This window comes from Petaurus breviceps, unplaced genomic scaffold, assembly GCF_028583685.1.
Source record: "Petaurus breviceps papuanus isolate PSGF00001 unplaced genomic scaffold, PetGlider_PUasm1.0 164, whole genome shotgun sequence".
In the NCBI taxonomy this organism is placed as follows: domain Eukaryota; kingdom Metazoa; phylum Chordata; class Mammalia; order Diprotodontia; family Petauridae; genus Petaurus; species Petaurus breviceps.
The window spans coordinates 14,977,595-15,004,443 of record NW_027185735.1 but is presented as its reverse complement, the minus strand read 5'-3'; the positions used below and the strand labels follow the sequence as shown (position 1 = coordinate 15,004,443).

Genomic DNA, 26,849 nt, shown 5'->3' with positions numbered 1-26,849 from the left:
AGATGGCTCTGGAGGACAGAGTGAAGCTGATGACTTTGCACAGTCCCACCTTACTTAAATCCAGTTCATTTGCAAGTCAAGACATCACCTTTCTGATGTCATTGATCCTTTTCAAGAATGAAGGACAAGGGGCAGCTTGGTGGAGCAGTGAATGGAGCACTATCCTGGAATCAGGAGGACTTGAGTTCAAATTTGACTCCAGACACTTCACACCCTCACTAGCTGTGTGACCTTAGGTAAGTCACTTAAACTCAATTGCCTTGCCTTCCACCCTCCCAGAAAAAAAAGGAGAATGAAGGACAAACAGCAACAAACAAAAACAACAACGATATATAAATGCAGAGTCATTTTGGGTGTGGGGTGGGGGAACAACCCAAAAGATGTCTTGCCGAACTGAGCCTTGAAGAGAACTAAATGTTCCAAGATACGGGAGTGAGGAGGGACAGTCTTCCATGTGTGGGTACAGCATGTGCAAAGGCATGGAGGTGGGGCGGCCAGGTAGCACAGTGAGTAAGAGCACTGGCTCCAGTGTTGAGAAGACCTGGAGATCAAATCCGGGGCTCAGACACTTAGCACCCACCCAGAAACACCTGGCCGTGTAACCTTGAGCAAGTTACTTAACCCCGATTGCTTTAAAAAAAAAAACCCTCAAAGTGAAAGCAGAAGAACAGATGCTTGCTGCTGGATGGGAAGTTGGTTTAAGGCCTCTGGTGCAGAAAGAGGAGACTTTTGATGTACTGCTTACATGTAGACCCCTTGTATCTGTCTTTCCTCCATCAGTGGGCACCCCATTTCTGTCTCCATGTCCCATGTGTTTCTCTCCTGTCTAAGTCCATGTCGAACCCCCACATATCTGACCCCTTTTGTTCTTCCTCTCCTTTGGCTAGCTCCCATGTGACTGTCCCCTTGTGCTGTCCCCTTTCCTCCCTCCCTTCTGATGTCAGAGGGCAAATTTAAATTATGTAAAAAACACTTTACCTAGAAGCCTGTGGAAGGATCCACTTACATAAATCAAGAATTGTTTGTATTGTGTTCTTTCTAGCAATAATCTAAATTATGTAGAAAAGCCAAAAGGAAGACAAAGTAGATCTATGGAGGTAACTAGAATGAAATGTTAAGATTTGAGATTATATGGGCTAGAGAAAATCAGAATGTGGGAGTCATGAAATTTTATATAGAATTTCTAATAAGAATACAGGATTAGTGAGATTAATCTGAATTGGGATGAGTTTATTTTAAATATAAAACAGATTTTCATGATGACACAAAATATTCTATCCAAAATGACTGACTGTCCCCTAACGGGGTTCTTTCATCCAAGGAACTAGGGATATTTATGCTGGAGAAAGAAAAATTTAGAGGGAGCAAAAAACTTTTTTTCAAGTATTTAAAGGGATGTCACTTGGAAAAGGAGCTATATTTGTTCAACTTAACCCCAGAAGAGAACTAGAAGCAAAGCGCAAAAGTAAAGACCAATTTAGGCTTGATGGAAGAAAAAGCTTTCAAGCAATTAGAAGTATCCAAAAGTAGAATGAGTTGCCTTGGAAGGCAATGGGTTCCCCTTCATCATAGGAAGCATTTAAACAAAAGTTGAATGACCATTTGCTGGATATTTTGTAGAGGGATTCTTTTTTAATGCAATTGTTGGACTAGAATGCCCTTGAGGTCTCTTCCAACTGTTTAACTAGGTAGATGTGTATATTACTTCACTCCTCTCTTGTCTGATAAGCGAGACTTGTTATCCTCTAGTACATGTTCCTGGGAAAAACCAGTTTCTGGAACATCTGTTTCAATCTTCTAAGTGCCCAATCATTCTTTGTTGCTAAATTATGTCTTTAGGGTAGCAATTCACTCTTTTCTGCCATTGGAAGGGGATAGAGGTGGCCAATACATTGCCTACAATAACATTTAGAAGCCTGAAATAGTACATTTGCCTTCCTAAGCAACTGGAAAGAAGAGAGACTGTTATCAATAAAACAACTCCATAGTATTTTGTAATTGGAGAGTTTTATGAACATCTATCATTCTTGTGAAGCAGTGAGCAGCATTCTTCCAATTTAAACATGGAATTAATGTAGTATAGAAAGAATCAGAGGTTGTATTAAACACTAGTAGCAGTGTTTGGATTTTCCACAGCCTTTGATAACCAGATATGAACCCAAATAAGCCATGGTTGGAATCCACAATGACATCCGAGTAAGGATGAAACCCTGCATACCTGCTCAAGCCATGTAGGTAGATGGCTGTGAAAGGCCAGATTCTTGCAGATTGGTTTCGGTCCTAGTAGGGCTAGCAAAGTAAAAACGGAGGTAGGTGTTGGAAGACGGTTGATGAAAATATAAAGCAGCATTTGGTAGGAACCAGAAGTCCTAAACCCAAGATTTTCTCTCCAATCCCACATCTGCATCTTCCTTGGTGCTCTCATTATTTCTTCAAAAATGCGTTTCCTCTGATGTCTCCAAAATAGCAGAGAGGGGTAGTAACGCCGGCAGTCAGTGGGTGCCTTCATTCTATTAACCTGCACGCCACCGTCCCTCTTAGCTCCCGGGTCACCCCACTCCCATCCAACCTGCGCCCCTCTGCACTGTCCCTTCATTTCCCCCAGTCGCAGCCCGCCACTCTCTCAGCTCCCCCGCCCCCTCTCCCTGCGCTCCTCCGGGCGAAGAGGAGGAAGGGGCGGGCAGGAGTTGCTGCTGCTGCCGCTGCCGCTGCCGCTGCTGCTGCTGCTGCTGCATCCTCCGCCGCGCCAGGCAGGCGGGCGTTTCTCCTCCCACGGCCAGCATCAAGAGCGCGGAGCTCTGGCCGTGGCCCCTTCGCGGGCTTCTTTCTCCTGCATCGAGGGGAGCTAGAACAGAGGCGCCCCGAGAAACACGGAGCGCAGGCGGAGAGCCCCGGCCCCCAGGGTCAGGACAGCCCCGGCCCGCAGCTGCAAGCATCCTCCCGGGGCGCAGTCCACGATGCTGTCCGCGCCTGCGGCGGGAACAGCCCCAGCAGAGCAGGGCTAACCTGCTTTCCCTGGCGGGTCCACTCTACCTCCCCTCCCCTCCCGGGCCGTCCCGCAGCCTCCCGGCCCGAGCCATGGCGAAGCAGTACGATGTGCTTTTCCGGCTGCTTCTGATCGGGGATTCTGGGGTCGGCAAGACTTGCCTCCTGTGCCGCTTCACGGACAACGAGTTCCACTCTTCCCATATCTCCACCATCGGTAAGGGGCGGTGGCTGCGGGAGAGCGAGCAAGAGTGGGAGCGTTTGGCAGGGACAGTAGTGCCCCAGCTAGGGGAGATTGCCCCGCAGGAGGGGCGACAAGGGGGCTGCTCCCTCTGCCGGGTAGCCCGGGAAGCGCTGCACCCGAATGAATGGATGGAAAGCTGGGTAGGCGCTTCCTCTCCTCCCCCCTCCCGGTGGTCAGCTGTGATCAAACCCTTCTGAGACTGGAAGGCAGGAGGTTAGGGAAATAAATGCTTCAGTAATGGAAATTAGGGGCTGGTGAATTTTTGTCTCCCTAGCTGGGCTGTTGCAGAGAAACAAGCCATGGTGTGATGAACCCAAGAGAATAGAAAAGCGTCAGTGTATAGCTTCCCTTCTCTCACAGATGGCCTGCAATTTATAGGGCCCTGAACTTTATATCCCCCGTAGTGGCATTCTCAGTGTAGAGAGCATGTTTTTCTGGAGACCAAACCAAGGGCACAAAAGATGCTGCGGCTCAATTTGAGACTTTGGGTCTTTGGGAAGGGATGGGATATCCACAGTGCTTGAATGGTTTACTGAGAATCAATCAACAAGAATTACTTAAGTGCCTACTATGTACCAAAGCATTTTAAAAGGAGGCCCAGGGTATACAAAGGAAAAAAAAAACAACCAAAACGTCCCTGCCTCAAGGATTTCCTATTCTATCACAGGGAAACAACCTGTACACATACAAAATATATGGAAAGGAAATACAAAGTAATGGGAGAGGGGGGAAGGGGACATGAACAGTTGGGAACATTAGGAAGGAAGGCCTCATGTAGGAGGTGATACGGTGAGCTGAGCTTTGGAGGAAGCTGGGGATTCTAAGAGGTGAGGAGGAGTGCATTTCAGGCATTGAGGATAGCCTATGCAGAGACAGGAAAACGGATAATGGAGTATTATTTGTGAGGAATAGCAAGCAAGTAGGCCAGTTTGGTTGGAACAGACCTTAAATGAATGGGGGAGTAATGAGTAATAAGCCTGGAGCCAGATTGTAAAGGGCTCTAAATGCCAAAAGGAGAGACGTTAGTATTTTAACCTAGAGGCAATAAAGAACTATGGGAGCTTTTCTGAGCAGGAGAATGACATGGTCAGACCTGTGCTGTAATAATATCACTTTGGCAGCTATGTGGAGGATGGATTGGAAATGGTAGGAATGAAACAAGCATTATTAAACAACTCCTATGTGATAAGTGCTTTGTAAATATTACATCATTTGATCCTTAAAACAACCCTGGGAAGGTAGGTGTTATTATAATCACTATTTTACAGATGAGGAAACTGAGGCAGACAGAGGCTAAGTGATTTGCCCAAGAGTCCATTAGTATCTGAGACTAGATTTTAACCTATGTCTTCCTGTTTCCAGGCCCACTGTGCCACCTAGAAGCTTGATATCAGAGACACCAATAGTATGGGCAAGAGATGATAATGACTTCAGATAGAGTGCAGGTCATCTGAAAAGGGGTTAAATTTAAGATTTATCGTGGAGGTAGAATTGATAATATTTGGCAGCTATTTGAAGGTTGGGCAGAGTGGAGGAATGTGAGGAAAGAAGGATGACTTCGAGCTTCAAATCTGGGTGACTAGAAAGATTGTGGTGCCCTCAATAGAGACAGGACAGTTAAAAAGAGGTGTGTGTTTGAGGAAAGATGAGTTATTTTGGATATGTTTAAGATATCTTCAGGACATCCATTTAAAAATGCCAAACCAGCAACACTAATATTGATGTGGGATTGGGGAATGAGAGAGATTAGTAGTGGATATACAAATCTGGGAGTCATCTGCATAGAGATGATATTTGAATCTACAGGAGCTGATGAGATCACCAAGAAGGTATATATAGAGAAGAGAAGAGGGCCCAGAACAGAGTCTTGGGAAACATTCACAGTTATGAGGTGAGATACAACAGCAAAGAAAACTGAATATGAGCAGCCAAGTAGGCAAGAGATGAGTCAAGAGAGAATAATGTCATGACAACCCAGAAAAGAGAGAGTATTCAGGAGTAATGGTAGTCAACTTGGTCAGGTAGAGTAGGATAAGGACTGAGAAAAGGTTGCATTTAAGACAGATATCTTTGGTAACCTTCGAGAGAACAATGATTTGGAACGAGGGGCTGAGGAACTATTGGGAGGAAAAGTAAAAACAATGAGTGTAGAAAGCTTTTCCCAGTACTTTTGACTATGAAAGGGAGAAGAGATATACAAATAAGCTTGAGGGAACTGTAGAATCCACTGAAGGATTGGGTTGGAAGACTTGAGAAGTAGTGATGGAAGGTGGAGCTAGAATGGGACAACGGAGAGAGTTTGAATTCCCAAGGCATACGTGTTATTATTTTTTTTTATCATTCTGAATTTGACAAACACTACCAACATTACCATTTCCTTATATGCTGAAGAACAGAAAAAGAGGACTGTATATGAAACCTCAAAACTCTAAACAACTTTTTAAAGGATATAAAAACTATATTATTTTAAAAGCTGTTCTGTTTGTTTCCTCTGAACTACCTTCTGTTCTCTCCTGTGAAGTTTTTAAAAAATGTTTCACTGATCTTTCCCTCTCTTCTCCCCTTCTCCCTCTCTCCTCTCCCTCTTTTTCTTTCCTCCTCTCCTGCTTTCCTCCCCTCTCTCCCTACTCTCCTTCCCTCCCCCTCTTTTCCTCTTCCCATTCATTAGATAGAGAAGACGAAGCATGATGTTTGAATATTGAACCATGGGTTCAAGTCCTGCCTCTGACTCATACTGACTCCTTAGGCAAGTCACTTGACCTCATAAGTAATCTAAGCATCTCTCTAAGATTAAGCTTCACAGAAGCTACCGACCTGCATTGGTACCAGGAGTTTCCTCAACCAGGAGTTCCCTAAACCAATGAAATCACAAGTCCCTATTCTTACCCTCCCCTCACCTCAATTCTCTGAATTCCCTTTTATCTTTTCTTACAGTACCACAACCTTCATGTGCCATAATTTGTTCATCCATTCCCCAACTGATGGACATCATCAGGTTTTGTTATAGCAAGAAGTATTGCTGTAAATATTTTTATACACACGGGGCCTTTTCCTCTGTCTTTGGTCTGTTTGGAGGGTATGTGCTTAAGAGTGATATGACTGAATCAGAATTTAGGGACAATTTAGTGACTTTTTGAACATAGTTCTGAATTACTTTCCAGAATGGCTGGATCAGTTCACAGCTCCACCAATAGTGAATTGGTGTGCCTGTCCTCCCACAGCCTTTCCAACAATTGACATTTTCCTTTTTTGTTATCTTTGCCAATCTGGTGGGTGGGAGGTAGAACCCTCAAAACTGTTTTAAATTTGCATTTCATTTATTGGTGATTCAGAACATATTTTTCATATGACTGTCGATTGCTTGTGTTTCTTCTTTTGATAAGTTAACAAGCATTTATTCAGGGACTATGCCAGGCATTGAGGATACAAAGAAAGTTAAAAAACAAACAAACAAAAAAAGCAAACCAGCCCCTGATTTCAAAGAGTCCATGGCCTAAAGGAGGAGAGAACTTGCAGCAGCTATGTACAAATAAGATATATTCAGAATATATTGGAGATAATCTCAGAGGGAAGGCACTGTATTAAGGATTGAGAAAGACTTCTTGCAGAAGGTAAGACTCTGACTGAAATTTGATGGAAGCCAGGGAATCCTGGAGGTTGAGATAAGGAGAGAATGTTGCAGTTATAGGAGATAGGCAGTGAAAGCAAGATCCAAAAGCAGTGAATATCATAGCATAGTGTTATATACTGTGGATATCAAACCTTTATTAGAGATAATTGCTAATAATCTTTTCTCTAGTTATTTGTGTCTTAATTGGTTTTGCTTTCACAAAACCTTTGTATATTTGACTTAACTCTTTATATCTAGGTTATATATATCCATTTATAGCTTATTTTAGTATATAGTGTGAGATGTTGATCTAGTCTTAATTTCTGATAGAAAACTTTCCTGTTTTCCCAGCAGCTTTTTTTTTTAAAAGTAGGTCCTTCAATAATTAGGGCCATTTGATTTTTTTTTTAACACCATGCTATGATATTCATTGCTTTTGGATCTTGCTTTGATCTTTAAAAAACAGAACAAAACTTTTTTTAAAAAAGAATTCAGTTCTCTCTTTATTTATGGTTTCGTTCCTTTTTTATTTGTTTTCAACATTCACTTTTATAAGATTTTGAGTTCTAAATATTTTTCTCTCTCCCCTCCCCAAGATGACATACAATTTGACATAGGCTATACAAGTACAATAATATTAAACATTTCCACATTAGTCATGTGAAAGAAGAAACAGACCAAAAAAGAGAAAGGGAAAAAAAGAAAGTAGTAGGCTTCAATCTGCATTCAGACTCCATATATAGCATTTTTCATCATGAGTCTTTTAGAATTGTCTTAAATTGTTGTATGGCTGAGAAGAGCTAAATATATCAAAGTTCATCACCATATAATCTAGCTGTTACAGTGTACAACATTCTCCTGGTTTTTTGCTCACAGCATCAGTTTATATAAGTCTTTCTAGGTTTTTCTGAAATCTGCCTGCCCATCATTTCTTATAGTATTCCCTTACATTCATGTACCACAACTTGTTCATCCATTCTCCAATTGATGGACATCCCTTCAATTTCCGATTCTTTGCCACCACAAAAAGAATTGTTATAAACATTTTTGTACATGTGTGTCCTTTCCCCCCCTTTTTTTGTGATCTCTTTGGGATACAGACCTAGGAGTGGTATTGTTGGATCAAACAATATATGCAGTTTGGTTGCCTTTGGGCATAGTTCCAAATTGCTCTTCAGAATGGTTGAATCAGTTCACAACTCTACCAACAATGCATCAGTGTTCCAATTTCCCCAAAACTTCTCCAACATTTATGATCCCACCTTTTTTTTATTATCATATTAGGTAATCTGATAAATATAGTTGAGGATTACTGCTTCGTAGTAGAGATCTGGTATTTTAAGGTTCCCTTCTCTCCAAATTTTTTCAGTATTTTGTAGGACATTCTTCATTTGTTCACCCAGGTGAATTTTATTATTTTTCTCTAGCTCTACAAAGTAACCCTTTGATAAGTTTAATCAACATTTATTGCTGTTGTTGTTGTTGAGTTGTATCCAACTCTTCGTGACCCAGAAACCCTATGGTTTTCTTGTTGTTGTTTTTTTTTAGCAAGGGTATTGGAGTGTTTTACCATTTTCTTCTCCAGTGAATTAGAACAAACAGAGGCTAAGTGACTTGCTTTGGGTCCCATAGTTGGTGAATATGCTGAGGCTGAATTTGAAGTCAGGTTTTCCTGACTCCAGGCCCAGCAATTTATCCATTGAGCCACTTAGCCACCTCCTCTAAATGACATAGCACTTAATAAGTAAGTTTAAGTAGTATTGCTGTTTTTTTTTATATTGTCATGCCCAACTCATAGGCAATTTATATCTCTTTGATTATTGAAGTCTCTCTTTTTTTTCTGTAGAGTGTTCTATTGTATTCATAACTGTTTTAGTAGGTGGACTAATACATTTTTCATACATCTGGTAGATATTTTGAATAGAATTTGTCTTTAACATTTCTCTTACTGGTTTTGGTTGGTAACATTTAAAAAAGACTGATGATTTCTTTGGGTTTCTTTTATATCTTGCTACTTTGATGAAATTTTTTTCAGTCCATTTTTAGTTGCCTTTTGGGATTCTAGATGTAGACTATCATGTCATCTGCAAAATGCAAAACTTCAATTTCTTTTGTTCTATTGCTATTACTAGCATTTCTGTTACTATGTTCAATAATAATGAACATCTCCGATCATATTGAAAAGATTTTTAGTTTATCTTTATTACATGTAACACTGGCTCTTGGTTGTAAGTAGATAATATTTATCATATTAAGTCAAGATCTGTTTTTTCCCAAGAATTTTGGTATTTTGAGCAAAAATGAGTATTGTATTTTGCCTTTTTTCATTATTAATATAATCATCTGACTTTGTTTTGGTTATTAATATATTACTCCCATAGTTTTAAAAATATTTACCAACTTTGTATTCCTGGTATAAATTCTACCTAGTTATAATACACAACATTTTTGATGTGTTGCTGTGACCTCTTTGCTGATATCTTACTTAAAAATTTTCTGTTAATATTCATTAGAGATAATGGTTTATATTTTTCTTTCTCTGATTTGATCCTACTTGGTTTAGATATCAAGACCACATTTGTTTATAGAAAGAATTTATTAGGATCTTTTATTTTCCTATTTTTGCAACAGTTTGTGTAATATTGGAATTAAATTTTCTTTGAATGTTTGGTCAAATTCACTTGTAAATTCATCTGCCTCTGTGTTTTTTTTTTCCTTTGGCAGTTCAATTATGTCTTATTCAATTTCTTTTTCTGAAATTAATATTTATTCTCTATTTGTTCTAATAATCTGGGTAGTTCACTGTTTTTTTGTTTGTAGTATTTATCCATTTCATTTAAATTGTTGATTTTGTTGACATAACATTCAGCAAAATAGCTGGGCATGATGTCTTATGCCTATTATCCCTGCTACTGGAGAGGCTGAGGCTGGTAGATTGCTTGAATTTTGGAGTTCTGAGGTATAGTGAGCTAAAGTCAGTCAGGTGTCTATACCATATGGTTAATTGCTGGCAAAACCAGCCCAGGTCAGAAATAGCAGGTTAATAACAGATCAGTGGTGGGGTCAGGCCCATGAGTAGCCTCTACAGATCCAGCTTGGGCAAGATAGAGATACCCAATCCCCCTCACTCCCTCCCTCCACAAAATTCAGCAAAATAGTTCCTAATAATATTCTTTATTTTTTCTTTTGTTGTTATAAATTGTCTTTTTTAATTGTTTGAAACTGACATTTTGGTTTTATTCTCCTAAGATCAGACTAGCTAATTATTTAACTCTTCTATTCTACTGTATTTTTTTCCCCAAAAGTCAGCTTCTCATTTTAGTTGCCAGTTCAGTGGGCTTTCTTTTGCTTTCAACTTTGTTAATTTCATATTTGTTTTTCAGAATTTCTATTTTGGTGTTTTAAAAGTTGTTGGTTTTCTACTTTTAAAAATGTTCATGCCTAACTTTATTTTTCTTCTCTCTTTCCCTCTCTCTCCATATATATGTGTATATAAATACACACACATACATATGCAAATATATATATGCACACATATATGTTGTTGATGAAAATGTGTATGTGTATAATTTTTTCCCCTCAGGATTATTTTGACTGCATGCTAAAAGTTTTGGTGTGCTGTCCTCTAGTTGTCCCTTGATGAAATTTTCTATTTCTGTAATTTCTTCCTGGATCCATGAATTCTTTAGGATTACATTGTTTCATGTTCAGTTAAGCTTAATACTTTCTTTAAGACCCTTTATTGAATATAATTTTTATTATATTGTGGTCAGTAAAGGATATGTTTAATATTTCTGCTTTTCTGCATTTCTTTCTGGATTTTTTTAATGCCCTAACATGTGTCTTCCTTTTTATTACAATTCAGTAATTGCCAGAGATATATCATATCTATCACATCAATTCAATTCAAAGTTCTTAGATTTTTTTTCCTGTTTATCTTTTTGTTAGATCTATTTAAATCTTTAAAAAGATACATTGAGTTTCACACCTACTACAGTTTTGTTGTCCACTTCTCCCTAAATCTTTTTCCTTTAAGTTTTCAATTCACATATATGATGTGTGTATATGTATATGTGTGTGTACCTGTGATCTTTTTGTAGTTTTATTGATATGGCATTGAACAAGTAAATTAATCTATGTAGCATTGTCATTTTATATTAGCATGAGAAAATCATGAATAGTTACTATCACTTCAAAATTATGTTCATAATTTACAAAAGCACATCTCAAACATAAAGATGCATTAAGAGTTAAAATTAGGTGCTGGTGGGGCAGCTAGGGGGCAAGTCACTTAACCCCAATTGCCCTGCCATCCCCCCTCCAAAAAAGCAAATAAATAAATAAATATTGGGGCGGCTAGGTGGTACAGTGAATAGAGCACTGGCCCTGGAGTCAGGAGGACCTGAGTTCAAATCTGGCCTCAAAACTTAACACAAAAACTAGCCATGTGACCTTGGGCAAGTCACAACCCCGATTGCTCTCCAAAAAAAAAGGCAAAAAAAATTTTTTTTAAATAAATAAATAAAATTAGGTGCTGGAGAAGCATTTATTATGTTTCAAGTGAATTTTAAAAAGCAAAGATTGTAATCACTATCTCAAATAAGGTGATAGTATAAATAGACATGATTAAAATAAATAAAGAAGCTATATTATACTTACAGGCTATGTAGAGAATGAAATAAAATAAATTACCTTGTCTGAGATTGTGATTGATACCCCTGCTTTTTAAAATGTGTGGGTTTTTTTTTTTTTTGCTTTTGTAAATAACATAGCATTGGAGAGATAATAACTGTTCAAGGTCTGGCCATGTTGATATAAGACTACAGTGCTACTTAGGTTAATTTTCTTGTTCAATGCTATATCAAAATACTAAAAGATTACTTTAAAGAGTTAAAAAAAATAAAATTCATCTGGAGAAACAAAAGATCAAGATTTTTTTTTTTAAGATCAAGATTCTTTGTGGAGATAATGAAAAAAATAGGAAGGATAGGCGCCTAGAAGTACTGGATCTCAAACTATATAGTAGTCATTAAAACTGTTTGGTACTTAATTAAAAAAAATAGAAAAGTCAGTCAGTAGAATAGAATAGATACCAAATTAATACAACAACACTGGGTTAAACCCTCAAACCCTAACTACTGGTATAAGGACTCACCATTCAACAAAAACTGCTGGGAAACCTGGAAAATAGTTTGACATAAATGAGCTTCAGATGGGAGCATGAGCTAGATGGAAAAGTTCTTATCATAAACAAATTATAGGAGCAAGGAGGAATGTTATCTTTCATTACTATGGCTAGGGAAAGAGTTTATGACCAGACTTAATAGGGAGAAACATAGAAGAAGATAAAATGGAAAATTCTAATTACATGAAATTGGAAAAATTTTCCACAGACAAAAATCAATGTTTACCCTGAGCTTGTGCTAACTTTTCTTTCAGGGTTACTTTCCTAGGGCCCACAAAATTCTGGCTGTCCTGTTGTCCAATTCTGGGCTGGATAAAGAAGCTTACTATTGCTCTCCACCCCACACTTTTTAAAAAAATTCATTATATGATCTGGTTGGTAACCTTGTTAGATTTTTGATGGAGTATATATGGAGGTGCTTCAGGGGAAAAAATGGAAAGGACTCCTCTATTACCCATCATGGAACCATTTTAGCTAGAAGTCCTCAGGGTATGTAAAATAATAGCTAATATTTACATAGTGCTTTAAGTTTTACTGAGCATTTTACATATATTATCTCATTTGAGCCTCAAAAAACCCAAGAAGGTAGGTGCTTTTATTATCCTCACTTTACAGATGAAGAAACAGGTTGACAGAGGGTAAGGTGATTTGCCCGAGGTCATACTTCTAATAAATGCCTGAGGAAGGATCCTGGTCTTTCTGACTCCCAAGGCCAAGACTCTATCTACTCTGATGCCTAGCTGCTTACATATACCCAAAGATAGTCCATTAGTAGGGAGATGGGGAGCAAAACACACGCAGAGGGTGAAAATCTAAAAGGGACTGTGGATGTGAAAGTGACACACAGTAATAACTGCTTGCCTAGGTATTTGGCAAAAAGACTGAAGCAGTCTATTTTTTGTGTGTGTGTATTTTTTTTTATTAGTTTATTTATTTTTAGTTTTCAACATTCCTTCCATAAGTTTAAAAATTTTTCCCCTTCCCATTCCCTTCCTAAGATGGCATGCAATCTGATATCGTCTCTACACATATATTCCTATTAAACACATTTTCATATTAGTCATGTTGCATAGAAGAATTATAATGAATGGAAGAAACCATGACAAAGAAAAACAAAACAAAACAAAAAAGAAAATAGTCTGTTTCACTCGGCATTCAGACTCCATAGTTCTTTTTCTGGATATGGATGGCATTTTCTATCATGAGTCCTTTGAAATTGTTTCAAGTCCTTGCTTGCATTGCTGAGAAGGTCTAAGTCTATCAAAATCAGTCATTGCACACTGTGGCTGTTATTGTGTACAATGTTCTCCTGGTTCTGCTCACTTCACTCAGCATCAGTCATGTATGTCTTTCTAGGTTTTTCTGAAGTCTGCCTGTTCATCATTTCTTATAGCACCATTATAGTCCTTTATAGTCATATACCACAACTTATTCAGCTATTACCCAATTGACAGTCATCCCCTCGATTTCCAGTTCTTGTCCACCACCAAAAGAGCTGCTATAAATATTTTTGTAGATGTGGGTCCTTTTCCCATTTTTATGGTCCTTTGGGATGCAGACCTAGAAGTGATATTGCTGGGTCAAAGGCTATGCACATTTTTATAGCCCTTTGGGCATATTTCCAAATTGCTCTCCAGAATGGTTAGATTAGCTGACAGCACTACCAATGATGAATTAGTGTTCCAACTTTCCCACATCTTCTCCAACATTTATTATTTTCCTGTTTTGTCATATTAGCCAATTTGATAGGTGTAATGGGGTACCTCAGAGTTGTTTTGATTTGCATCTCTAATCAATAGTGTTTTATAGCATTTTTTCATAATGACTATAGATAGCTCTAATTTCTTCCTCTGAAAACTGCCCGTTCATATCCTTTGACCATTTATCAGTTGGGGAATGACTTATATTCTTGTAGATTTGACTCAGTTCTCTATATATTTTAGAAATGAGGCCTTTATCAGAGATTCTAGTTGTAAAAATTCTTTCCCAGTTTTCTGTGAAGCAGTCTATTTTGAAGGAGGATAAGGAGAATGGAAGAGTCACAAGAACATTTATCTGGTCCAGAGAATGTAGGTGGGAAACATCCATTCCTGAGAAATTTTTTTTTTTAAATCATTGTCCAGACATATACCATAGAAAAAAAGAAATGAGCTTCCTGGTAGTACTAATAGGACAGGGTTGTGGTGTTATGACCATAATAAGGATAGAACATTTTCTTCTCTCCTCCTCTCCTCCCCAACTTTCCCCCAAGAAAGTCCTTTGATGTGTCTTAAACCCTGTGGGTATAGAAGGCGAAGAACATTCCTACTCCTCTTGAGTCTGTAGTTTTGCCTACAGCCTCCTCTCTTTCAAATCTTAGCTCTGCCTGGACCATCTTTTTGTTAGTCCTCTTTATTTTTATTTTATTCCTCTATTAAAAAAATATTTTGTTAAATTTTTCCTAATTACGTTAAAGTTTTTTTTAACATTCATCTTTTAAAATTTTGAATTCCAAATTCTCTCCCTTTCTCCTGTGCCTTTTCCGTCCTTTGTGAAGGTAAGCAATATGATGTCAATTATATATATGAGGGGGTGGCTAGGTGGCGCAGTGAATTGAGCACCAGCCCTGGAGTCAGGAGGACCTGTACACACCAAAAAAAAAAAACCCTAGCCATGTGACCTTGGGCAAGTCACTTAACTCCAATTGCCCTCCAAAAAAGCAAAAAAAAAAAATTATATATATGAAATCGTGCAAAACATATTTTTATATTAGCCATGTTGCAAAACAGCAAACATACACACCCCAAGAAAAATAAAGTGAAAAAAGTATGCTTCAATTTGCCGTCAGATTTTATCATTTCTTTCTCTGGAAGTATGTAGCATTTTTTGTCATGGATCCTTTGGCAGTGTCTTGAGCCAGAGTAGCTAAGTCTTTCACAATTGATCATCAAACTATTGCTTTTAATATGTGCAACATTCTTCTGGTTCTACTCACTTTATTTTGCATCAGTTCATCTGACTTCCCAGGTTTTTCTGAAGCCATTCATTCCCCTCACCAGTTTTTAGATTGCTATTCCTCTTGGGGGTATGGTCAAGTAACAAGATAAGGGTCTGGAAAAGGATTCATGGTCTCCAAGTTCTACTTTCTAATTTTCTAATTCCCAAGTTTAGAAAAGAAATGGTTAAGTGAACAAGTAGAGTATAAAGGACAGAATGTAGACTTTCAACAAAACACTATCATCAAGCACTTAAGTAATCTTGAAGCTATTATTCTCTAGATTAGGTCTGACCATTATACACTAGCCTGGTGCCAAAAACATGGAGCTATTTACTTTCTAGGGACAACCGAGTCCTCCTGTTAAAGGTAGGATTTGAGCTGAGTCTTGAAGAAAGACAGGAAAGCCAGGAGGGGGAGGTGAAGAGGGAAAGCATCCCAGGCATGTCTGTCAGCCAGTACAGAGGCACCGACTTGGGAGATGGAGTGCTGTGTGTGTATGAGGAACAGTCAGTGCTCAAATGTAGATGGATCATAAAGCATGTGGTTGTAAAATATAAGGGATGTGGGAGTAAAATATAAGAAGATAAGAAAGGTAAGGAGGGGCCAAGTGACAACAGTTTTAAATGTCAAACAGGATTTTTACATTGGATCCTGGAGGTTGGAGAGAGACACTAGTAGGGAAGGTGACATGGTCAGACCTGTACTTTAGGAAAATCACTTTGGCAGCTGAATGGATTAGATAGGGGAAGGACTTGAGGCAGGGAGGCAGCCAGAATATTATTAAGAATAGTTCCAGGGGGCAGCTAGGTGGTGCAGTGAATAGAGCACTGGCCTTGAAGTCAGGAGAACCTGAGTTCAAATCCAGCCTCAGACACTTGACACTTAACTAGCTGTGTGACCTTGGGCAAGTCACTTAACCCCAATTGCCTTGCCTTCCACCCTCAAAAAACAAAACACAAAACAAAAAAAAAAACCCCAACAGAAAAAGAATAGTTCCAGAGTTAGATGATGAGAGACTGTCTGAGTAGAGAGAAGGGGTCAAGAGATGTTGTAAAGGTAGAAACAATGAGACTTGGCAACAGATTGGATATGGGGATGAATGCAAGAAAGAAGTTGTGGATAATACTATGTTTGTGAGCTTGGAAAAGTTGGGAAAAGGAGAAGGGGGTGGTGGCGGGGATATTGAGTTCTATTTTGGCCACATTGAGTTTTACTTGCCAAAGGATATTCAGTTTGAGACTTCCAAAGGGCAGTTGATGATGTGGGACTGTAGCTCAGGAGAGAGATTAGGGTTTTATTTAATTAGAGATTTATCCATATCATCTATATTTTTGTCACTGTTTAGTCATTTAATCATGTCTGACTCTTCATGACCTGTTTGTGGTTTTCTTGGCAAAAATACCATAGTATTTTGCCATTTCCTTCTCCAGCTCATTTTACAGAGGAGAAAACTGAAGGAAACAGGATTAAATGACTTGCCCAGTGTCACACAGCTAGTAAGTGTTTGAACTGGATTTGAACTCAGGAAGATGAGTCTTTGTGACTTCAGACACTGTCACCTGCTGCTCCGCCATCTATATATCTATATCTAATTGATACACATATACAACCCAGATAGACATATCTGGGAAATCATCTGCATAGAGATGATAGCTGGATCATTTCATTTGTTTAAACCTCATGAGGTTGGAATTACAAATATTATTATCCCCATTTTACTAATCATGAAAGTGAGGGTAAAAGAGCTTAAGTGAATATAACTAGAATGTGTTTCAGGTGCTATTTGATTCCAAGACCCTCCAAATTCAAAGACCACTCTTTTCCATATATCATGTTTCCTCTCTCCATACAGAATAAGTGAGCATCCTGAGTAAGGGACTGAACAGGACATTTTTTTCTTCAATCAAAATTCTTCCCCCTCAACCTATAGTTCCTGAATCTGCCTCTCCTCCTTAAAACAGTTGCTCCTTTACATATACCAATACCACTGATAACTCTCTATCTAATTGTATAAATGTGTAGTGACCATATACTTAACTAGAAAAATTATACCTGGCTCTGGGTATCTTCTCCCCATTCTTTCTTTCTCCATACTTTCTCATTGACCTCATCTCCTCCTCCTCTTCCTCCTCCTTCTGCTCCTCCTCCTCTTTGTTTTCCTCCTTTTTCTTTTCCTGCTCCTCCTCATTACTCCCAGTTTTACCTATCTGGCTATAGTCTATTGGATATTTCAGACTGGATTTCAAACTCATTATCATCCTCTCTCTTTTTGAATTTAACTGTTTCAGTCTATGGTATCCAGATAATGGGTCTGTGGGTTCCATATAATTCACGTTTATAGGTTTACAACTTCACTATTAGCCTTTATTTCTCACTTTCCTTCCCATAGCATATCCAATCATTTGACAAATCTTGTTCCTGTCCTCTACAATGTCTTTTACATCACTATGCTTCTCTCTACTCACACTACTACCACTCTAATTCAAATCCTCATCACTTTGCCCTTGGACTATTGCAGTAGCCTTCTAGGTGCCACTCTGTCTTCCACACAGATGCCAAATGGATATTTCTAAAGCACAGATTTGACCATGTCACTCCAGTGCTCATAAATCTCCAGATTCCAATAAGTGTGAATAATGAATCACTTAAAATGATTAATCAACCAATCAATCAACAAACATTATATTCAAGGCATTGTGCTAAGTGCTGAGAACACAAAAAAGAAGCTAAAGATAGTGCCTGCCCTCAAGGAGGCTACAATCCAATGGGGGAAACAACATGCAAACGAATATATACAAAGCAAGCTATATACAGGATAAATCATAAATAACTAATGGAAGGAAGGCCCTAGAATTAGGAGGGGTTGGGGAAAGCTTCCTGATGAAGGTGGGGTTTTAGTTGGGATTTAAAGGAAGGCAGGAAAGTCAGTAGTCAAAGTGAAGGAGAGTGTCCCAGGCACGAGGAACAGCGAGAGAAAATGCCTGGAACTGGAGAGAAGACGTGGAGTGTCTTGTTCTTAGAACAGCAAGGAGACCAGTAGAACTGGATCGAAGTGTACATGTGGAGGAGTAAGGTATAAGAAGGCTTGAGAGGTGTGAGTGGGCTAGATTATGAAGGCCTTTGAATGTCAAATAGAGCATTTTATATTTGATCTTGGAGGCAATAGGGTGCCAGTGGAGTTTATTGAGTTGGGGTGGTGAGGTGTGACATGATCAGATACATACTTTAAGAATGTCACTTTAATGACTAAAAGGAAGGTGAATTAGAGCAAGGAGAGATATGAGGCAGGTGGATTCACCATCAGGCTGTTGCAATAATCTAGGCGTGAGGTGATGAGGGCCTGCACTAGAGTGGTGGCAGTGTCAAAGGAAAGAAGGGGACTCCCCCTAGAGTGGATATAGGGAGAGTGAGAGATAGTGAGGAGTCCAAGATGTCTCCTAGGTTGCAAGCCTAAGTAGGGAAGATGATTTCAGAAAAACCTGGAAAGAGTTACATGAATCGATGCAAAGCAAAGTGAAGTGAAGAGAACCAGGAAAACATTGTATACAGTAACAGCAATACTGTTCGGTGAAGAACTCTGAAGAACTGTGAAAGACTTAGCTATTCTCTCTCTTTTTTTTTTCAAATGCTTTATTAACTTCTGATTTACATCATTCATTTCCTCCAGATTTTGAGTTATAAATTTTCTCCCCGTTTTTCCCCTACCCACCGCCCCAAAATAGCAGTCCCACAGGATATCCCCTCCTCCAATCTGCTCTCTCCCATATTTTCTCCCATACCCGTTTTGACTTTCCCACTATGCCCCAGTGCCTGTATATCTTATTTCCCAATTATATGTAAAATAGTATTAATAATAGTATATGTATATATATATATGTATATATTTGAATATTTGATTTTAAAACTTTGAATTCCAGATTCATTCCCTTCCTCCCTTGTCACCCACCCTTACTGGGAAGATAAGCAGTTCATTATAGGTTGTACACGTGTAGCTAATGCAAAACAATAACATAGAAGATATATTGTAAAAGACTGACTATATTTCCCTCCCTCCTATCCCACCTCCTACTTGTTCTATTCTCTACTTTGATCCTGTCCCTTTTCAAAAGGGGGTGCTTCCAACTTCCCTCCTCCCCAGCCTGCCCTCCCTTCCATCATCCCCCCTCTTATCCCCTTCCCCCCTACTCTCCTGGAGGGTGAGATACCCTATTTAGTGTGTATTTCATTCCCTCCTCAAGCCAAATTCAATGGGAATAAGGTTGACCCATTCCCTTTTGCCTTCCTATTCTTCCCTTCCATTGTAACCATTTTCCCTTGCCTCTTCTGTATGAGATAGTTTACCCCATTCTGTTTCTCCCCATCTCCTCTCATTATATTCCTCTCTCACCTCTTAATTTCACCTTTTAAGTATCATCCCTTCTTGTTAAATTGGTCCTGTGCCCTCTATCTATGTATACCTGTAAAGATGTATACACACATTCACATATGTATTCATATGCCCATATACCCTCTTATATAGACATATATATGTGTGTGTGTGTGTATATATATATATATATATATATATTCCCTTAAACTACTGAGAAAAGTTTCATAAGTTATAATTATTGTTTTTCCATGTAGGAATGTTAATAGTTCAACTTTGATAAGTTCCCTATGATTTCTTTTCCCTGTTTACCTTCTCATGCTTCTCTTGCTTCTTGTATCTGAATGTCAAATTTTCTATTCAACTCTGTTTTTTTCAGCAAGAATGCTTGAAAGTAAGGGTGGCCAGGTGGCTCAGCGAGTAAGAGCACCGGCTCCAGTGTCGGGATGACCTGGGGATCAAATCTGGGCTCAGATACTTAGCACCACACCCCGAAATAACTGGCCATGTAACCTTGAGCAAGTTACTTAACCCTAATTGCTTATGAAAAAAAAAAGAATGCTTGAAAGTCCTCTATTCCAGTGAATGACCATATTTTCCCCTGAAACATGATACTCAGTTTTGATGTGTATTGTTGATTCTTGGTTTTAATCCTATCTCCTTTGACCTCCAGATTATCATATTCCAAGCCCTTCGGTACCTCAATGTAGAAGCTGCTAGGTCTTGTGTTATTTTGATTGTGTTTCCACAATACTCAAATTGTTTCTTCCTGGCTGTTTGCAGTATTTTCTCCTTGACCTGGGGAATCTGGAATTTGGCTATAATATTCCTAGGAGTTTTCTTTTTGGGATCTTTTTCAGGAGGTGATCGGTGGATTCTTTCAACCTCTATTTTGCCCTCTGGTTCTAAAACAGTTTTCTTTGATAACTTCCTGGAGGATGATTTCTAGGTTCTTACTTTGATCATGGCTTTCAGGTAGTCCAATAATTGTTAAATTATCTCTCCTGGATCTATTTTCCAGGTCAGTGGTTTTTCAAATGAGATATTTCATATTGCCTTCTATTTTTTCATTTGTTTGGATCTGTTTAACAGTGTCTTGACTTTTCCTAAAGTCATTAGCTTCCATTTGCTCCAATCTAATTCTGAAACAATGATTCTCCTCATTGAGCTTTTGAGATTCTTTTTCCATCTGGCAAATTTGGCTTTTTAAGGCATTCTCCTCATTGCCTTTTTGAGCCTCTTTTGCCATTTGAGTTAGTCTGTTTGTTAAGGTGTTATTTTCCTCAGTCAGGCTGTTGACTCTCATTTGGTAATTTTCTTGCATCATTCTCATTTCTCTTTCCAATTTTTCCTCCTTTTCTCTTATCTGCTTTTTAAGGTCCTCTATGGCCTGTAACCAACTCGTATTTTCCTTTGAAGCTTTTGGTGCAGGAGTTCTGACTTCACTATCTTCCTCCTGTTCCATGCTTTGCTCCTTTTTGTCCACAAAATAGAAGTCTAACTTTGGAATCTTCTGTCTTCTTTGTTTCCTTTGCATGGTCATGTCGCCCCTTAGTCACTTGACCCCTGGGCTTTTTGCCACAGTAGGACTCCCCCACCAGACAGGGGAGCTTTCATCCTAAACGCTGGGGTTTTCTCAGCTGCCAGAGGTATTAGATGGGTGCCCTCTCTGAGGCCTCCACAGGCTCTGGCAAGCTGGACACACGCCCCAGGACCTCAACCCTAGACTGCAATCCAGATCCAAGCAGGTTAAAGCAAGAGCTATTACCCTTCAGACTAGTCACTTGGTCCCACTACACTTTGCAGTCCAGGAGTTGAAGCTGCCAGGTGGCGCTGGCACAGTCAGCGTCTCAGTGGCTTCTCGCCCCAGGGGGCAAAAGCCATGCACTCCCACTTACTGGGTCCCAAAGTCCAGACTACACTAACCTCTCACTTTGTCCTTCGCATGTATGTGTTGATAATTCTGGAAACGGCCACAGCTGCTGCTGATCTGGAGTCCCTCAGGCCAGCGGCTGGTCAGGCCCGCCTTGGGGCTAAAGCCTCAGCCTGGGGCTGGGCTCGGCTCCCAGAGCTCTGCACTAGCCGATTCCTGCCTGTCGGGCTGTCCTCAGCCGGAGGTTAGCTTGTCTGTGTCATTTTGTGGGTTCTGCAGCTCCAAAGTTTGTTTAGAGCCCCCTTTTTACATGGATTGGGGAAGGTGGAAGCCAGAGCAGTGGGGAGTTCCTGCTTCTACTCCACCATCTTGACTCCTCCCCCAAGAAGCAGCACTTTTCAAGACTATTGTTCACATTCTTCTGTGAATTCCCCTTCCTAGGGGTGTGTTTCAATTCCTGGGTAGTTTTTCTTTTTTTTTTTTTTTTGCTTTTTGGAGGGCAATTGGGGTTCAGTGACCTGCCCAAGGTCACACAGCTAGTTTTTGTGTTAAGTGTCTGAGGCTAGATTTGAATTCAGATCCTCCTGACTCCAGGGCCGGTACTCTATTCTGACTTAGCTATTCTCAGTAATATAATGGTCCAAGGGTGAATGATGAAGCATTGTTATTTTTTTGGGAAGATGGTGTTATCCTCTACAATAATAAGGAAGGGGTGTGTTTGTGTTTGTGTGTGTGTGTGTGTGTGTGTGTGAAGGTTTATGATATATTTAGTTTAAGATGTCATAGCGGGGTGGAGCCAAGATGTTGGAGGAAAAGCAGGAACTTGCTTGAGCTCACTCTCTCCCCACCTCAAGTATGTGTAAAATATGACTCTAAACAAACTTTTCTTAAGCAATTGGGGTTAAGTAACTTGCTTAAGGTTACATGGCCTGTTGTTTTGTGTAGGTGCCAAGTATCTGAGGCTGGAACTGATCCCGGGTCTCCTGACACCGGGCCGGCACTCTTACTCACTGCACCCCCTGGCTGCCCCTCTAAACAAATTTTAGAGCTACAGAACCCACAGAATGACAGAGAGAAACAAATCTGCTGAAGGCAGCCTGGCAGGCCAACAAGGAAGGGTCTATTGCACCTGGCTGGGAGCTGAACACAGTCTTGTGTGGGTCCAGACCCAGGTTGGCCCAGACCGGTCATAGCAGACTTCAGGAGAGTAAATCACTTGCAGCTGTGGCAGTTTCCACACTTTTCAACCCATATACTCCAAAGAGAAAGTAAAATGTCAGTGGGGAACCCTGTTGATGCTGGGTGAGAGAAGAGTGTGGTCCAGCCCCTGCCCCTGGGGCAGTGTTGGTGACAGGAGCTGCAACTGCTGCTGCTGTTTCTGCTTCTGGCTCCAGGCCTGCCAATTGTAGGGAGACCAAGTGACTGTCCAGAAGGCATTTTTAGGAATCTCTCTGCGGGCACTGAGGCAGGATTCTCTTGCTTTGCCATGCTTGCATCTGGGTTGCAGTCTTAGGCGATGGTCTTGGAGTGAGGAATACTGGTGTGGCAGAGCTTGTTGAGACTGTGGAGAGAAAGGCCTCCTCACAGTTCTGAGGGAGGTGCCTGGAAAAAACTCTGACAACGGCTGTGCAAAACCCCAGAAATTTCGGACACAGCACTTTCCACTCTGGAAGCAGAGTTCTACCATGGCAAAAAGCTCAAAAGTCAAGTAATTCCTTCAAAATTAGATTGGAGCAAATGGAAGCTAATGACTTTATGAGAAATCAAGATACTATAAAACAGATCCAAACAAATGAAAAAATAGAAGGCAATATGAAATATCTCATTTGAAAAACCACTGACCTGGAAAATAGATCCAGGAGAGATAATTTAACAATTACTGAACTTAACTGAAAGCCACACTCAAAAAAAGAACTTAGAAATCCTCCTCCAAGAAATTCTCAAGGAAAATTGCCCTGATATTCTAGAACCAGAGGGCAAAATAGAAATGGAAAGAATTCACCAATTCCCTCTTGAAAAAGATCTCAAAAAGAAAACTCCTAGGAATATTATAGCCAAATTCCAGATTTCCCAGGTCAAGGAGAAAATACTGCAAACAGCCAGGAAGAAACAATCTGATTATTGTGGAAACACAATCAAAATAACACAAGACCTAGCAGCTTCTACATTGAGGTACCGAAGGGCTTGGAATATGATAATCTGGAGGTCAAAGGAGCTAGGATTAAAACCAAGAATCACCAATACACAGCAAAACTGAGTATAATACTTCAGGGGGAAATATGGTCATTCAATGAAATAGAGGACTTTCAAGCATTCTTGATGAAAAGACCAGAGCTGAATAGAAAATTTGACTTTCAAATATAAGAAGCAAGAGAAGCATGAGAAAGTAAACAGGAAAAAGAAATAATAAGCAACTTATTAAAGATGAACTATTTACATTCCTACATGGAAAAATTATCATTGTAACTCAAGACTTTTCTCAGTATGAGGATAGTTGAAGCGAATATATATATGTAATATATATGTATACTCACACATGTATGTATACATATTGTGTGTGTACATGTATACATAGACAGAGGGCACAGGATGAGTTGAATGTGAAGGGATGATATCTAAGAAATAAAATTAAGAGGTGAGAGTAGAATATATATGGAGAAGGATAAAGGAAGAGATAGAATAGGGTAAATGATTTCACATAAAAGAGGCAAGAGAAAGCTGTTATAATGGAGGGGAAGAGCAGGAACATGAAAGGGAATGAGTCAACCTTACTCTCATTGGACTTGGCTTAAGGAGGGAATAACATATACACTCAGTTGGGTATCCTTCCCCACAGGAAAGTAGGGGGGGAAGGGGATAAAAGGGGGCATCTTGGAAGGGAGAGCAAATTGGGGGAGAGGGTAGTTAGAAGCACACACTTTTGAAAAGGGATAGGGTCAAAGGAGAAAATAGAATAAGTGGGGAGTGGGATAGGATGGAGGGAAATATAGTTAGTCTTTCATAATACAACTGCTATGGAAATGTTTTGTGTAGCTACACATGTACAACCAGTATTGAATTGCTTGTCTTACCAGTGGGGGTGGGTGAGGAGGGAAGAAGGGAAAGAATCTGGAAGTCAGAGTTTTAAAAACAAATGTTAAAAATTGTTTTTTATATGCAACTGGGAAATAAGATATACAGGCACTGGGGTATAGAAATCCATCTTATCCTATGAGAAAATAGCGGGGGGGAATGGGGGAGGACATAAGAGAGAACATATTAGGGTATGGGCTATTCAGTATGCTTGCTGTCTTGGGGTAGGATGAAGGGGAGAGACAGGGAGAAAATTTGTAACTCAAAATCTTGTAGAAATGAATGTTGAAAGCTAAAAATGAATAAATAAGATGTCATCCAGTATGGGATATCTGAAAAATAATTGGAGACATAAGATTAGAGACCAGCAGAGAGTTTGTAGCAGAATAGGTAGGTCAAAGAATCATCAGCATTGATGTGGTAGTTAAATACTTGAGAGCTGATGATATCACCAAGTGAAATAGTGTAGAGGGAGAAGAAAAGAGGGTCCAGGACAGAACCCTGAGGGCCACCTGTGGTTACAGGGGGAAATCTGGAAGAGGATCCAGAAAAAGATATAGACAAGAGTAGGTAGGAGGACAACCAGCATAGAGTAATCAAAGTGTTGAAGAGAGCAAGAGGAGAGAAAATGGAGACATCTATTGTAAATGGCCCTTTCAAAGAGCTTAGCTATAAAGGGCAGAAGAGACATAGGATATGGTGACCTATCTCTTTAAGAAATATAGAATATAGGGATGGCTAGGTGGTGCAGTGAGTATAGCATCGGCCCTGGAGTCAGGAGGACCTGAATTCACATTCAGCCTCAGACATTTAACACTTACTGGCCATGTGACCTTGGGCAAGTCACTTAACCTGACTGCCCCGCTTTCCCCACTCCAAAAAAAGCAAAAAAAAAGAAATATAGAATATAGTTAAATGTATTTGAATATGCACTATTTGATGTTATAATATGTTTATTGGTTCCAACCCAATGGAAACATTTAATGCAAATTTGAATAATGTAACTATAGTAATAATAATATAATACCATATATGATAATAGCAATATAATAATGTAGGAGAATTAATGATTTGTACTAATTGGACCTGACTGTTCAGATTGGTATTGACTTCTAAAACCTGTCACAATCTGGCTCCAGTATAACTTTCCAGATTATTGCATGTACCTGACATACTCTACATTCTAGCCTAAAATGGCCTATTTGCTGGTCAGTTTATATGATGGCATTTGCCTGGGTCTGACTCAGATCAGTCTCTGGGTAGTTTCAGTCCAAAAATGGAAGGGAATGAGATGCTAATAATCCCATCTAGGAGTTAACAAAAGGTTTACTTAGCCATAGTAGGAGAAGGACATTTAGGGCAGCAAAAGGATTTCTTTTCAGGATATAGCTTTGATTCAGCTAAATGTGCTGTCCTATATTGGTGTTGGTCATTGTGCTATTGTGTGATTAGAGTCCTGAGGGAGAGCTCTTATGTGCTCATGTCTTGGCTGTTTTGTGCCCAAGTAACCAGGAAGCTCTGTCAATAGTTCCTTCAGTCCATTATATAGTGAGGATAATGTCAATACCTCTTTTTTTGGGGGGAAGGATTTTTAAAATACATGTACAAGAATGTAAAACATTTCCATATTAGTCATTTTGTGCAAGAAGACTCGAATAAAAGAAAAAGAAAGAAAGTGGAAAATAGCTGGCTTCAATCTGTATTTAAACAATATCAGTTCTTTCTCTAGAAACAGATAGTATGCTTCATCATTTGTCTTTTGGGATTGTCTTAGATCATTGTATTACTGAAAATAGCTAAGCCATTCACAGTTCTTCATTGAATAATATTGCTGTTACTGTGTACAATGTTCTCCTGGTTGTCTTCATTTCACTTTGTATCAGTTCATGTAAGTCTTTCCAGGTTTTTCTGAAATCATCTGGTTTGTCATTTTTTATGGCACAATGATGTTGTTATTGTTTGTCCTTCATTCTCAAAAAGGATATGACGCTTTGCATAGTCCTCCCTCACTTAAATCCAGTTCACTTGCATTGTTCACATCCCAAGCAAAATTTGAGTATTCCATTACAACCATATACCAAAGCTTGTTTAGCCATTCTGCAATTGATAGGTATCCCTTCAACTTCCAATTCTTAGCTACCACTGTCAATACCTTTTAAGGGAAAACCAGCCTACCTTAGGGGGAGAAGGGCTTAGGATATTGTTCCTATCACATCATATCACTTGGTGGTAAGTTCCTAAACTCTTCTAGAGGACTTTCTACCACTGAAATGACTTTAGGGGTGTTACTGGACAATCCTGGCCTCAGGGATGCAAGAACCCTGATTAAGGTAGCAATGAAGGAGGAAACGAAAAAGAAAAGACAGCAAAACCAAAATGAAAAGGATGGAATAGTCTCCAAAGCAATTGAATATGGAAGAAAGAAGAACAGAAATCCTAAATTTCACCTCCTTCTGAAATATCAAATCTTTTATCTAAACCACCGTGTGTGTGTGTGTGTGTGTGTGTGTGTGTGTGTGTGTGTGTGTGTGTGTGTG

General features: G+C 39.4%; 1 protein-coding gene across 2 annotated transcripts in view; it reads left to right on the top strand.

The window, feature by feature from the left end:
• Positions 1-2,677: 2,677 nt before the first annotated feature.
• Positions 2,678-26,849, top strand: part of RAB15 (RAB15, member RAS oncogene family) — a 72,524-nt gene continuing 48,352 nt past the window's right edge. The window contains exon 1 of one of the 2 annotated variants that reach the window (XM_069082379.1): positions 2,678-3,202. Coding sequence is in view for 1 of the 2 variants with exons in the window: in XM_069082378.1 (XP_068938479.1) it covers positions 3,079-3,202 (124 nt within the window). In the remaining variant the exon portion in view is untranslated. The remainder of the gene's footprint in view (positions 3,203-26,849) is intronic. The other variant, XM_069082378.1, reaches the window with a different exon arrangement.